Source organism: Panthera uncia, chromosome A2, assembly GCF_023721935.1.
Source record: "Panthera uncia isolate 11264 chromosome A2, Puncia_PCG_1.0, whole genome shotgun sequence".
Taxonomy (NCBI): domain Eukaryota; kingdom Metazoa; phylum Chordata; class Mammalia; order Carnivora; family Felidae; genus Panthera; species Panthera uncia.
Window position 1 is genome coordinate 75,399,260 of NC_064816.1, and position 13,885 is coordinate 75,413,144.

At 46.8% G+C, this 13,885-nt stretch overlaps 1 protein-coding gene across 4 annotated transcripts in view; it reads left to right on the forward strand.

The window, feature by feature from the left end:
* Positions 1-6: 6 nt before the first annotated feature.
* Positions 7-13,885, forward strand: part of ATXN7L1 (ataxin 7 like 1) — a 246,070-nt gene continuing 232,191 nt past the window's right edge. For all 4 annotated transcript variants that reach the window (XM_049642790.1, XM_049642791.1, XM_049642797.1 and 1 more), the window contains exon 1: positions 7-47. In XM_049642790.1, coding sequence (XP_049498747.1) covers positions 29-47 — 19 coding nt within the window. In that variant the 5' untranslated portion in view covers positions 7-28. The remainder of the gene's footprint in view (positions 48-13,885) is intronic.

Sequence of the window (13,885 nt, forward strand, 5' to 3'; positions counted from 1 at the left end):
AAAAGAGGGTGGAAAAAGCAGGGAGGTTATGAGGCTTAATAAAGAAGGTAAGTGGAGCTACTGGCATTTTAGTGTTAGCATGTGTGGCACAATCTTCACAGGATTTCGACTATAATGTGAATTGTTCTGCTGGGTACAGAGTGACTAAGGCTTGTCAAAAATCGAGCACGCCCAGGTGACTACTGCTTCATGTTAACTTCTTTCAAAGTATAAATACAACTGGGGGGGGGAGGGGGGAGACTGTGGAAGGCAGAAGTTTACAGCAGTTTAGTTGAGGTCCACGTTTGGACCTTCTGATGCAGATCTGCCATTCACCTTTGGAGCATCACTGCCAAATGATCGGGGGCGGGGGGGGGGGTGTTGAAATCTCTGAAATGAGGAGCAGGGCTCCCCTCGCCGGCATCCCAGCCTTCCTTATAGGTAAATACAGAACAATTTAATGAGCCCCACATGGTCAGTGGTTCCAGCCGCCACTTCTCCACTTTCCACTGGAAACCATTGTACACGGCAAACCTTTGCACCAAGTTATGTTTGGCCCACTTTGTGTGTGGTCACAGATTGTTACGTGGCCAGCAGGGTTCGGGACATCTGTGTGTGCAGCCCCCAGCCGGTCGCCCATCTCTGTGTCCCCGGCGTGGAAATACAGTACCTGAAATGGGACACAGTGAGTAGATAGGTCATCCCAGACTGAGGCAGGGGAGGGGAGCCACAGCCTGCTGGAACTGGGCATCAAACACACATGGTCGTCATAAATAAATCATATCCTGTTCGCGTTTGCGGGCCTGCCATATGTAACTCTGGCCTATTCACATGGAGCGACTCCAGAGGCCACTTTCTGCCGAACAAATGGATGGGTTCATTTGAATTGTGATTTACTAACTGGGTGTCTTGTAAACATGGTTGGCTGGAATTGGGGTGGGAGGAAGGCATGAGGGGGCAGAAGAGGTTGGTGGGAAGTGTGGAAGGAGTTCAGCCATAACTAGGCCGTGGGAGCATTGCTCATCCAAAACGAATGGAGGAAAGACTCCAAAGAATGGTCTCCCTCATAAACCAGGATATCGCCCTGTAAGGCAGTTAAAACCTACTTGGAAAGACAGACCTCATTTTGTGGATCAACACCTAAGACAGTCGGTTTTCTGTGCCCAGTGATCTCCTGACCATCCAGGGAGAGGAAAATTTGTGCTTTAGAAAAAATAGCATGGAGGTTAAAATGCATGCATATTCAAGGACAGTTCTTTAGCATAGTGTTCCTGCTAATTAAGCACTTTGGGAACGAAACCTTATTCAAAAGATGCTTGCCTCTAAATATCTTAGTGTGATCTTGCCATGTGTCTTTAGGACATGCAAGGGAGTGATGTCGAGTGGACTTCTTACAAGTGGCAGCTTATTTGCGCTAAACGCCCATGTATGTTGACAATGGAAAGTATCACTAGGGATTGTTTTTCTTTATGAACTCTGGAAATCTTTAAGAGCTTATGGGACTCGGTGTTCAGGCCCCTGGCAATGCCAAGGTTTTCGCAGAAGACGAGGTTGTGAAACCTTAAAGTTGAACAGAGGTCGTGGTAGGGCACCCATTGGCACCTCTCAGGCCTGGGTGATAGATTGTGACCATAACACAGAAAACTCATATTCTGCACCCTCCTCCCTGCTTCTGTTTTCAAAAGACTTGCTCTCAGATGCTCTTCGCCTTGTGAGAAATAGATTTTTTAAAGGAAAAATGAAAAGCTCTACTCTCCTCAGAAGTCACAAGTGGTACATCCTGGTTATTATAGCCTTTGTCCTGTAAAGGTACAAAGATTTAGCTCCTAATTATATGCGTTTGCATTAAGGGCACCCACTGTTCAGTGTAACGTGCAATTGCTGAGTTCACCGAATAGCCATGTATGGGCTGAAATCTCTTTGTTCGTGGGCCTGGAGGAGCAGGCTTGGGTTAGCAATCCCTGAAGGTCTCCCTGGTATGTGCATATAGTTTTCTTTACAGGGAGAGTATACAGCACTAAATACCTGTTCCCCCCGTGGTGAGGAATTTAAGGGTCGAGCTGGGACTCGTGTCGGGATATTTGGTTGCAGGGATCTCCAGAAACACTGGTTGCATTAGTCTTGCCATGGGCCTTCTTGTTGGAGTCCCCACGTGGGTGGCTTCAAGGTGGACACGTGTTTGTGGATGGGTCTCCAGGACACAAAGGGGCTTCGATGTGATCGTGTCTATCCATGTGTGTGAAACACACACATTGACCATGGCACTATTGGTAGGAAGCAAGTCTTGAAAAGAAGTTTGGGCTTTAATGGCCGTGAGTGAATAAAAGAAAGGGTAGGAATTCTAACTGAGAAATGAAGGGGCATGATCCACTTTTTAATGTGATGTTTTAAATTGTGGTAAAAAATTTTAACATAAAATTTACCATTTTAACCCACTTCCAAAAGTACAATCTGGGGATACCAACTACATTTACAATGTTGTACAACCATCATCACTGGACATTTTCTGAACTTTTCATCATCCCAACCAGATACCCTGTACCCATTATACAATAGCTCTCCCTCCGCCCTCTGGTAACCTCTGGTCTATCTTCTGTCTCTATTATGAAGTTGCCTATCTTAGATTCTCTCTCCCTCCCTCTCCCACCCCTCTATCTCTCCCTCCCTATCTCTCATTTCACTTAGCATAACATTTTCATCGTTCATCCACGCCGTAGCATGTGTTGGAATTTCATTCCTTTTTAGGGCTAAATAATATTCCATCCTGTGCATGTTTTATTTATCCAGCCACCTGTTGATGGACGTTAGGCTCGTTTCCACCTTTTAGCTGTAGTGAATAATGCTGCTGTGAATATTGTCACCATGTGATATGTTTTGTAGACTAAGCTCAGCCAGGAGAGTTAGCCTGGAAATGCAAAAGAAGAAACATAGTATCGCCTTCTGCTTGTGTCTGGCCACAGCTTCAGAAGACCCAGGAAGGACTTGCAGTGGTTTTGAATAACCTGATTATTGGAATATACTTCCTTCTTCATTCCTCTTTCGCCTTTTTTGGCTTCCATTCACCTGTATCAGTGTGAAATGTTAACGCTTCAGAATTTCTGTAAGGAATTCTTTACATTAATGTTATTTCATCTAAAGTTAGCTAAAAGCACAGTTGACAGGAATTTGGCAAACATTTTTCCACCTTGCCAGATCAACACCTGGGTTCGGAAGGTGTGCTGACCCGTGCTTGAACATGGTTGCATGGGGTTATGCGGAGGGCAGCCGGAGCGCCAAAGGAGCCCGAGAGAGGGCTTTGGGTCATCTTCCTACAGTTCCCCTATATGACCTTGGGAACATAGGTCATATATGACCTTCCCTTCCCTGGGCCCCTTCTCTCACTTACAAAGTAAGGGAGTGGGATTAAACATTCGCCCAAGATCCCTTTGAGACTGCTGAACCTGACTTTTCCTACTGAATGTACTTCTATTTGAAATGGAGGCATGCCAGACAGGCTGTTTTTTAAGAAACAACAATAAAATGAAGCCTTCCCGTTAAAAATATCTGAAACTACTACACCGTGGGTCTGTCTTCTCATTGTATCTTCTCCTGGTGGTAAACATCACTGTCTTTCATAAACAAGCATATTCTGTGAATAGATTGTAAATGCCATGTGGTCTTGAGGACTCTGAGAAAACTGAGGGTCTGAGTTCAAAACTCAGGGATGTGTGTTGCCTAGAGGGGAGAGTAAGTTGGCTTCAATCAGTGTGGACCAATGAGGCACTGAGATTCCTTAAGAGGAGGGGTCCCAGGAATCTTATTAGCCTAATCTAAGATGTGAAATTCAGCTAGGATAGAAAATTCCAAGGAAGGCTATTCATCTAGTTAACCTTTTAAAATAATCTTCTCTCTAGCTTCGGAGATTTATCTGAAGACTTTTTTTTTTCCAGCTAATTGGGGAAAAGCGCTGTGATGGAGAAGGATGGTCTTCTTTTCTCATTGTCTCACTTGAACTTTTTTTAAGCTTGTCAATTCCTAACTAAGGAACGGGGTGCATGTGGTGCATAAGTGCCCCGAACTCTATACAATGGAGATAGTAACAGGGTTGTGAGGATTGACTGAGATATTACAAAAGGACCCAGCACATAGTAAGCGCTTACTGTTTGCCTTTGTCCTTTTTTTTTTTTAACTGTTATAATGATTATGCTTATCATTTATTAATGAAGCTATTTCTAGAAAACTTTATTGTTATGGTTAACTTGGATTTTTAACTAACCAGCGACAAATGGAAGAGAGATTACTGTATCAGAAGTTTCATTTTCATCGTAAACCAGGTTATCATAATTTTATAAAGCTAGTGATTTAAAAAAGATTTCTGTGACATCCATGTATTTAATGGTGCACAGTGGATACGTAGTTTGATAAGTTTTTATCAAGAGGTAGAAAAAATATTTAGGCAGGTTCGGGCCTGAGGCTAAGAAGTGTTTACAGAGTTCTGAGGACAGGTGAGATGTAAACAATAATTTAGAAAATGATCAATAAGTTGTTTTATCTGGTCACTGAGACAAGAAAGTCCTCAATAGATCCTTGTTTGGGCCTTTTGGAAACCTATGCTCGTTACTTTGGGCATTTGTGTTTTCATGTTCCCAGATGTTTTGCTTTGATGGAGGTACACTTGTGGAATGCTTCCAATGTGAAAAGTGCTCAGGGTCCTGTAAGACCTTGCCGTGATGGTGAGACTTTGCTGCTCTCCTGAGATGCTGGCAGAGTTGGGGGGAACACAGCAGAAGCAGGGAGCATGGGAACATGTTCAGTTCAGGTTTAGGAGTCTTGCCGTTGTGGCAAATTGGAGGGAAGGATGGCAAGTGACCTGGTAAGAGTGAAGTGTTCCTAGACACCGAGCCAGGGACCCAGCGACAGGTGGTGGAGATTTATGGGAAAGTGTGGACAGCTCCCCTTTGTCATTATACAGACACCTCCGTATCTATGCTAATAGGAGATGGGGAGAGACCAAGTCCACAGATTACACAGATAAACCTCATTTTTGCCATTAATTTCAACTTCCTTCTCCATTAAGCCTACCTGCCTCCTCTTTTGCTAACAAGCAGCAACAATTTGTTGGCTTTGGCATTTCATTATCATCTCTCTCATCTCGCCCAGCCCCAGCATTTGGGATGAAAGGACAGGAGAGACAGAGGGGCCTCCAGGTGGTAGGGAGGAAAGCTGGGAAGGAGAAGAAGGGCTTGGAGAGTGAATTAGCTTTGGAGCTGCCCCCAGCTGATGGGGTAGAGGGGGTTCCAGGACCAAGACCGCGAAGCAGAGAGAACGTGTTTCCAAAGCCATCTAGTTCTGAAAATATAAAGCTTCTAAAATGAGTACCTCTTTATTTTTTTATTTTTTATTTTTTATTTTTTATTAGAGAGAGAGAAAGAGTGCGTGCAAGCAGGGGAGAGGGGCAGAGGGAGAGGGAAAGAATCTTAAGCAGGCTCCATGCCCAGCACAGAGCCCGACACAGGGGTTGACTCCACGGCCGTGAGCCGAAATCAAGAGTCAGACGTTTAACTGACTGGGAGCCACCCAGGCGCCTCATAAAATGAGTATCCATTACACATACAAGCATTTCCATGTGCCTGTGTCTTCATGTGGACTCTGGCTCCTTCCAAAACAGAAAGTCAGACAGGGTGGGCACACTTTGAAATGCTGTATGTGAATTTGGCTTCTACGCACAGTTCCCTGTGCTGGGTTCTCATTGGATATCATTCTACATGAATAATTTTTTTTTTTAGTTTCAAGAAGATGTAGACTTTTATACATACCCACACTCATTTAAACGCTTCTTGTTTTCTTTAATAATGTTCGTGGGTTACGAAATTCAAGAAGGTGTGCAGTGAAAAGGAAGCCTCCCTCCTCCCCCTGTCCCCAGTTGCTTCCAGTAGATACACATACGTTTTTCCTTCTCACTTACCCAACACAGATGCTAGCATACTATAGGTACTGCCTGGTGTCTTGCCATATCCATTCATCTTACAGAGCGGTCCTTATCAGTACATACAGAGCTACTGCATTCTCTTTTGGGTGTGCCCATGTGATGGGATCATAACTTAAGCCTCTGAGTGTCCTGCTTAGCTTGGTCTGTGTCGTGCATTTGAGACCGAGTGTGCTGTCAGTGTGCCGGCACCAGACAAGGCCTGGGGATACGGCAGTGGAAAAGCACAGCCCCTGCCTTATGGCTCTTCCAACCTAGTGGCAAAGGCAAGTGTGAGAAGTCATGGTGACCGTGGTGAGTGCTCTGATAGGGAAAATCAGGGTGCCATTGAAAGCCATGTTGGAAGGACCTAGCTTACATTAGGGGCTCAGTGAAGGCCTCCCCGAGGAAATTTTATTTACACTAAAACCTAGAGGATGAATGGAAGTTTCCATGTGCTTCCAGGGCTGGCCAGCGTGGAGTTAAAGGAAGCAACATGCATGAAGGCCCAAAGTGTGAGAGTGTATAGAATGTTCTAGAAAGAAAAAAGGCTGGCACTAGACGGAAGCTAGCAAAGCAGAGAATAAGAACGAAGTTTCTCAGCTGCGGTACTGCTTCTTCATGGTGGGGACTGTCGCGTGCATTGCAGGGTGTTTAGCAGCATCCCTGGCCTCTACAAGTAGAGTCCAGAGGCTCCTCTCCCAAAAACATCTCTAGACGTTGCCAAAGTTTCCCTGGGCTGGGGCAAAATCACCCTGATAGAGAATTACTGGTGTAAGGTGAGGCTGGAAAAGTAAGAACACAAGAAACGTAGACTGAGGTATTCACAGAAATACTCTGCTACCCTCTGTCTGTGTCTTAGGCCTACATTCCAGGTGAGTCGACCAAACTGAATACTCAGCAGGCGTATACAGACCTGTGACTATCCCCCAGCAATGGGCTACACTTAGGAGGGTCTAAAGAGAGAAGACCCCATCCCTCCCTCAAGAAGCTCTCCTCCCAAGGTTTCCAAGATGACTCCTTCAAACCTTCAGTTCCAATCTGTCCTAAATAGTGACAGTAGTGAGTTCAGGTTCTAATTCTGGGTGGCCCACCCTCCCTCACTGTGGGTAGAGGAGACCCTGAGGTGCTGATTCTGATAATGACGGCGTTTATTATATGGTGGCCCCTGATGTCAAAAGCACCATGATGAAGCATTAAGGATTTCAGTTTATATTTATATTTAAAGTCAGGCTGGAAATACAACTGGCGTTCTGTGCAGTTTGATTACCCATGGGATTTGTCTGCAATGGGGATGCACATGATGGAGAGCAAAGCAGCTGGTTTCAGGATTTCCGTGTTAAGGACTAGAAAATAGGAAAGGGAGAGGAAGTCTGATTCCTGAGGGCTGCTGAGCTGTGCTCCAAGTGGTCTGTGGCATTATTTAGGACCATAAGGGCATGCTCACTCCAGCCAGTGGTTGTCAGGGGCTGGCTGTCTCTGGTCAGAATTGATTTAGAAAAGTGAGGCAGATTCGGTTTCTGCATGGTGTTCTGTGGACGTTGTGTTTATATCCTTTGGGCCAACCTTCCATTCGTGACACTCCGTTTCATTTATGACATAAAACAGTAGAGGCAGACGCAGTGAGACCCTGTCCCAGTCAACTCCCTTTTACCCAGGGACCCCATGCTCTGAGGTAGCCCACCGTTTACACTGCAAACCAGGATCATTTAGTGACTGCAATAGGAGCGATGCCACCAAGATGGTGACATGGGTCGTTCCTGACCTCACTCCTCCTCACAAGAGCAACTAACAACTATCCGTGGACAAGGCACCACTGGGAGAATCCCAGAACATGGGGGTGAGCTGACGCACTCCCGGCACCACACAGACCAAGACAGACCCCCGTGGAGGGTCAGAGGAGCCCTGCTCCCTGACCGCATTGCCCCCTCCCTCTCCGCCAGGCCAATGCAGCACCGCATGGACAGATTGCCTTGAGCCAAGTCTCCACCAGGGAGAAGAGAGCCCTGGGTGATGGGGACATCCAGCTCCGGGGGGTCCCCACTGCAGTCTCACCTCAACAGGGCAAATCTGTGGGGCCTGACCACTGGGAGTACAAATGTGACTGCAGTAATCAAATGTAGCCATCATGGAGAGGGAGAAGCTCAGCCGGCGGGTTGGCCTTTTCTCCAGATTGTGGAAACCCAATGTCAAGGACTGACTTCCGTGTCTCTCTGTCCTAAAACTCTTGGTGCAATGTTGTGTTGATGGTGCGCTCTGGCTGATGCTGTTTGGCTGGCTCTCTCTCATTCTCTCCCGTGGCAGAACTCCGATTGGCCACTTCAGCCAAACGGACCTGGCTTGGGACCCTGAGGCGCTTGAACTAATGATGACAGTCTGGGAAATCCCTTCCTGCAAGTGGGCTAAGGCTGAGGATCCTTATCATTCAGGGGCTAGACTTGGCTTGCCCAGTTGCCTCTAAGTAAAGCTGGAATCCCACTGTGAGGAAAGCTTTTGTTTTTATGTAGATGCTTTATCCTTGTACCTGTGGTTTCATAACACAATGCCACTTGCCAATTTTAAAGGATCAGGTGCTTAAAGAAAAAGAAGGAAGCTAATTAAGTACTCACTAGAGCAGGACAAAGTGGTACCAGGTCACCATAGTGGGGAAGATAAAAGTGACTCAGGGACAGGTTCTTTGAGCATGGAAGCAGTTACCAGCGCATCCAGTCTCTGGAGCTACATGGGATTCTCTGATCGGAGTGGGGGAGCTGCCCTGCTTCAACATGCCAGTAGGTCATGGGTACCTGGGGTGGGCGTGGAGAGACAGGACACCCAAACTGATGACACTAGCCAGATTATAAAGATGGCTGAGACACATTCGTAGCTTGGTCCCATCAGACCAAGGTGGAATCTGGCCCTTTTTAAGAGTATGTTGGGCATGAAAGGGCAGATATTGTATATTTCACTTACATGAGGTTCCTAGAGTAGTTACATTCAGAGAGACGTGGTAGAATGGTGGTTGCCGGGGGCCAGGAGGTGGGGAACAGGAGAGTTAGTGTGGAATGGGCACAGAGTTCCTATTGGGAAAGATGAATAAGTTCTGGAGATGGATGGTGGTGACAGTTACAAGACAGTGTGGCTATACTTCATGCCTCTGAACTGTACACTTAAAAAATGGTTAAAGTGGCAAATTTTATGTTATGTATATGTTAGCACAGAAGTGCCCTGGCGTTGCAGAGTGGCGAGTTTCACAGAGCCTTTTGTAGATCTTGCCTCTGCTGCTTACTAGCTGGGTGGTGAGATGCTTCTCTGAACCTCAGTTTTCTCATTTGCAGAAAATAAATGAGGTGCTATCTGGCATCCAGTAGGTACTTAATAATGTAAGCTTTTGTTATGATGATTGCTGCTTTGACCAGGCATTTGGGTCCTCTTTGCGTCCACTTCTAGGCACCAGGCAGCATCCTTACTGCTCCAGCAGAGTGCCTGGGGTTCAGTAGGCACCCTTGGTCAACAGTTCGTCCCTGGTTCTTTGAGGACGCCGGGAACAAAATCAAAAGGAGTGGAACCGATGTCCCTGTGCTATTAGTTTTCGAGAGTGAATCCGTTTCAGTAAATCAGTGTGGTCATTCTGGGGACCCTGCATTGAGATCTCTAGTTCCTTAGCATTCCAGGCTGTGGTCATACTGAATCAGAAGGACTAGGAGTAGAGCAAAGAAATGCATTAAAAAATTTTTTTTAACGTTTATTCATTTTTGAGAGAGAGAGAGAGAGAGTGCAAGCAGGGGAGAGGCAGAGAGAGAGAGAGAGAGAGAGAGAGAGAGAGAGAGAGGAAGACACAGAATCCAAAGCAGGTTCCAGGCTCTGACCTGTCAGCACAGAACCCAATGCAGAGCTAAAACCTACGAACTGTGAGATCATGGCCTGAGCCAAAGTCAGACGCTTGATCGGTTGAGCCGCCCAGGTGCCCCAGCATTTTAAACAGGCTCCCCAGGTGGCTTTGCTGTTTCTCAAACTTTCTGAACCACTGTTTATTGGCTATGAAAAGTGGTTCTCAATCCTATCCACCTTGAGAATCCCTTGAGGAGCTCTTTAAAAACAAAACCACCAAGACCACTCCTAGAGATTCTGACTCCATAGGTCTGGTTTAAGGGGTTCTAGGAAGCTGCTTATGTGTCTTTAAAAATAACCATCCTAGCTGCCATTTATTGGGCATTGACCAGGTGCCAGGCACGGAGCTCAATGTGCATTTTTTCACGTAATCCTCATGACGACCCTATGAGGCAATTACCAGTATCAACCCCATTTTAAAGACTGGAAACAGGCTCAGAGAGAGTAAGTGATTTACCCAAGGTGATACAGCTGGGAAGTCATAGAACTGGGATTTGAACCCAGAGACAGGCTTATTCCAGAGATCACATTCTTAAGCATTGGGTCACAATATCGCCCCAGGAGCTAGGTTAGGACTAAGAGGCAGGCAGGCACCCAGGACACACATTTAAGGAGGCACTTCTCACCCTAGGACCAGCCCTGCTAGGGAGAACATGTCCCTTTAAGCAGAATGGTTCCCATTTCCTGCCCCCTCTTGTGGGTAAGTGGTAAGCCTGCCGAAAGGGCCCCAGGGCTCCCCTGTAGTGAACTGCTTTCCTATCCCAGGGCCCCAGCTTTAGGGCCTCTGTGGTCGGAGCCCTGGCCTCAGGGAAATCTCAGGAGCTGACTCAAACTGTTCTCTTTTGGGAGAAGGTGTTAGCAAAAATGGTTGCCAGGCAACCCCAGGGCCATCTATCTACCGTGGTGATTTCTCTCTTTTTCCCCCCTTTTGAACATCTTCTAGGCTGCTTTTCGGTTTCTCTGTTGTGAGTGTTTTCATGAAGGGTGCACTCCTTTGGATGATGGAACAGAGATAGCTTTTCAGTACCTGCCACCTTAGAGGTGTCCTTTTGATGGGTGATGTGCCTGCTAAGTGGGTGTGAAAGACCTTTTCTTCCTTAGCCACACTGAAACCCTAGTTGTCACTGGCTCTGAAGGGACTGGAGCAGCTGAGAAAGGCACAGAATGCATCTCCCACATGAGGCCAGGGCCATGTGATCATGTTTGGTTCCATGACTTTGGATTTCACCTACTCTTCATTAACCACAGCAGTTAACCTTTTAGACGTGATGACCTGGCTCATCCTAGACGACCTGTTGTTTCTGCCTCTCTCTGTCTCTGTCTCTGTCTCTCTCACACACACACTCTCTCTCTCTCTGTCAGTGGTTTCAGATACCGGAAGAACTCTTGATATGTGTTTCTTCTTCAGTGCTGTCCCCTCTCCTGCTCAGTCACCTCATAGTGTGGGGTTTCAGGTGACCTTTGACAGGCCCCAGACCCCTTGGTCTGCCAGCCAGTGGTTTGATCCCTCTGGCAGGGGCCAAGAGCGCATGGGATGAAGCACCTTCCTCATGTGACAGAACCTGCCCAGACTGGCTGGAAGAAAGAGAAACACCAGAAAGTGAAACTGGTCACATTTGGGTGAGGTTGACTCCATTTGGCCTACTCACCAGTGATGGTCCCATTAGCCACATCCCTAGACCCCAGGCTTCTGTTCCCTTCCACTTTGTCCTTGACCTTGACCATTGGGGCCTTCCTCACCATCTTTTGAGAAGCAGGGCAAGACTGAGAGAACAGCCATGTTCTCTTCAGGACTCATTCAGATGAGTCCTGCCACCTTCAGAGGCTCAGGCCAAATACTTAATGGCAGAAGACAATTGAAAATAGAGATACCTTCAGTTTTATGTAAACCCAGTAAATAGTAACCCAGCCTTAAATAGACTAGGGAGCTATTTTCTTTCCAAATGGAATTATTGGAGATTTCATTAAATAGTAGACTACCCTAGAGCATTTTGGAAATTATACTTTCTTTGCCAAAGTTTTGGTGACACCCATTTTAATGCATCTTCTGCCGGCTCTGTGTCCTGTCTGCTCCCTCCAGGGTCAGCCTAACCCGGCTCCCTACTCACACCACAGAGGTTCCCTCTGTGTGGCGACTCTGGCGTGCCTGCCTCCAGTCCTGGCCTCTTCTCCACAGAGTGCCCAGCTCACTCCTCTAGTGTGCCACACTGGACGGCCTCCCACAGGTGTCCTCACTGCACCCCAAGACTCCCCTAGGCAAGCGCAGACCTTCTTTGTATCTTCCCTTCTCCATTGTCTTCAGAAAAGCCCCCTTCCCTTCCTCCTCCCTTCCCTCTCTCATCTGAAGAGTGATTCTCTACACCTCTCCATTTCTTTCCACTCTCCCTGCCCCCATCCTAGGCTAGCCTGCCTCATAGCTTACCTAGATTTTTTATAATAGCTGCTTAATTGGTCTCCCTGACTCCATCCTCCTGCATATCACTTCAAAATTAATCTCCTGAAAAGTCTCATTTTATCAGGTTGTTCCTCAAGTGAAAACCTTTCATCATTTCTCCGGCGACTATAGCTAATGCAGTATTCCAGGCCCTCTGTGCCTCACCCCTCCAAATGCCACAGGGGGCTTGCCCCTCACAGCCTTAGACAAGCCATGCTCCTTCCTAGTCCCAGTTTCTGACTCTGTGGGGTCCTCCACTTCTAGATCCTTCCCCTCATGTGAATGCTTCTCATTGTGCATGGCCCAGGCCACATTCTCTCTCTGAGGAAGCCTTCCCCAGCCTCTCAGGCTGCTCAGCCCAGACCTCCACTGGCTGTACTCACCATGTACTTTGGCCTCAAAGTCTTTCACTTCATGGCCATTCCATTGTCTACTAGAGCATTCCATTGTTGCCAGATGAGGCGGGGAGAGACCTTCCCCTTTTTTCCCTCGGATATTTTCAACCAATAGAGTGCTGTGTTTTGGCTATGCATCCAGTTTGTTTTACAGGGACGTGTCTTGATGTACCTGTATTTTCATTTTTTTTTAAGTTTTTATTTATTTATTTTGGGAAAGACAGAAACAGCACGAGTGGGGAGGGGCAGAGAGAGGGAGAGAGAATCCCAAGCAGGCTCCACACTGCCAGTGCAGAGCCCGATGTGGGGCTCAACCCCACGAAGCCATGAGTTCATGACCTGAGCAGAAAGTAAGAGTCGGGCACTTAACCAATGAGCCACCCAGATACCCCCTTTCTTTTTCATTTTTTTTTAAACTGCAGTTAAATACAAATAACATAAAATTGAATCATCTGAACCATTTTTAAGGATGGTGTTAAGTACATTCACATTGTACAACCACTGTCCAGAGCGCTTGTCATCTTATAAAACTGAAGCTCTATATCCTTTAAATGACGCTCCACCTAGGTTTGCAGTTTTAAAAGTAGTCTGGAGGGGCGCCTGGGTGGCTCAGTCGGTTAAGCATCTGACTTCAGCTCAGGTCACGATCTCGCGGTCCATGAGTTCGAGCCCTGCGTCGGGCTCTGGGCTGATGGCTCAGAGCCTGGAGCCTGTTTCAGATTCTGTGTCTCCCTCTCTCTGCCCCTCCCCCGTTCATGCTCTGTCTCTCTCTGTCTCAAAAATAAAAATAAACGTTAAAAAAAATATTAAAAAAAAAATAAAAGTAGTCTGGAGATGACTTATGAGTTTCTTTGATTTTCACCTGATATTTTAAAGTTGTTACGATTCTAAGAATTGGCTGGCCTCCTGAAGTTTCTCTTCCAGTGGATATTTGGAGCGACAATGCAGAAAGGTCAGCTTAGCTCAGCCCAGCTTGGGGTGCTGCAGCCTCAGGGTCCCCCGTGGGTCTCTCCACCAACAGTGAGAATTCAGATGGAAAAGTGTGAGAATTGTGGCCCAAAGTCACAGACACCTCTGTGTCTCAGTTCAGATTTGATGTAACCCTAACCTGCACCCTTCTTTCTTTTTTACCCCTCAATCTTATGTTAATAGTCAAATTTTCACATGTATAAAAAACTTGAGGGGCGTCTGGGTGGCTCAGCAGTCAAGCATCCGACTTGGTTTCGGCTCGGGTCATGATCTCATGGGCTAGTGGGTTCGAGC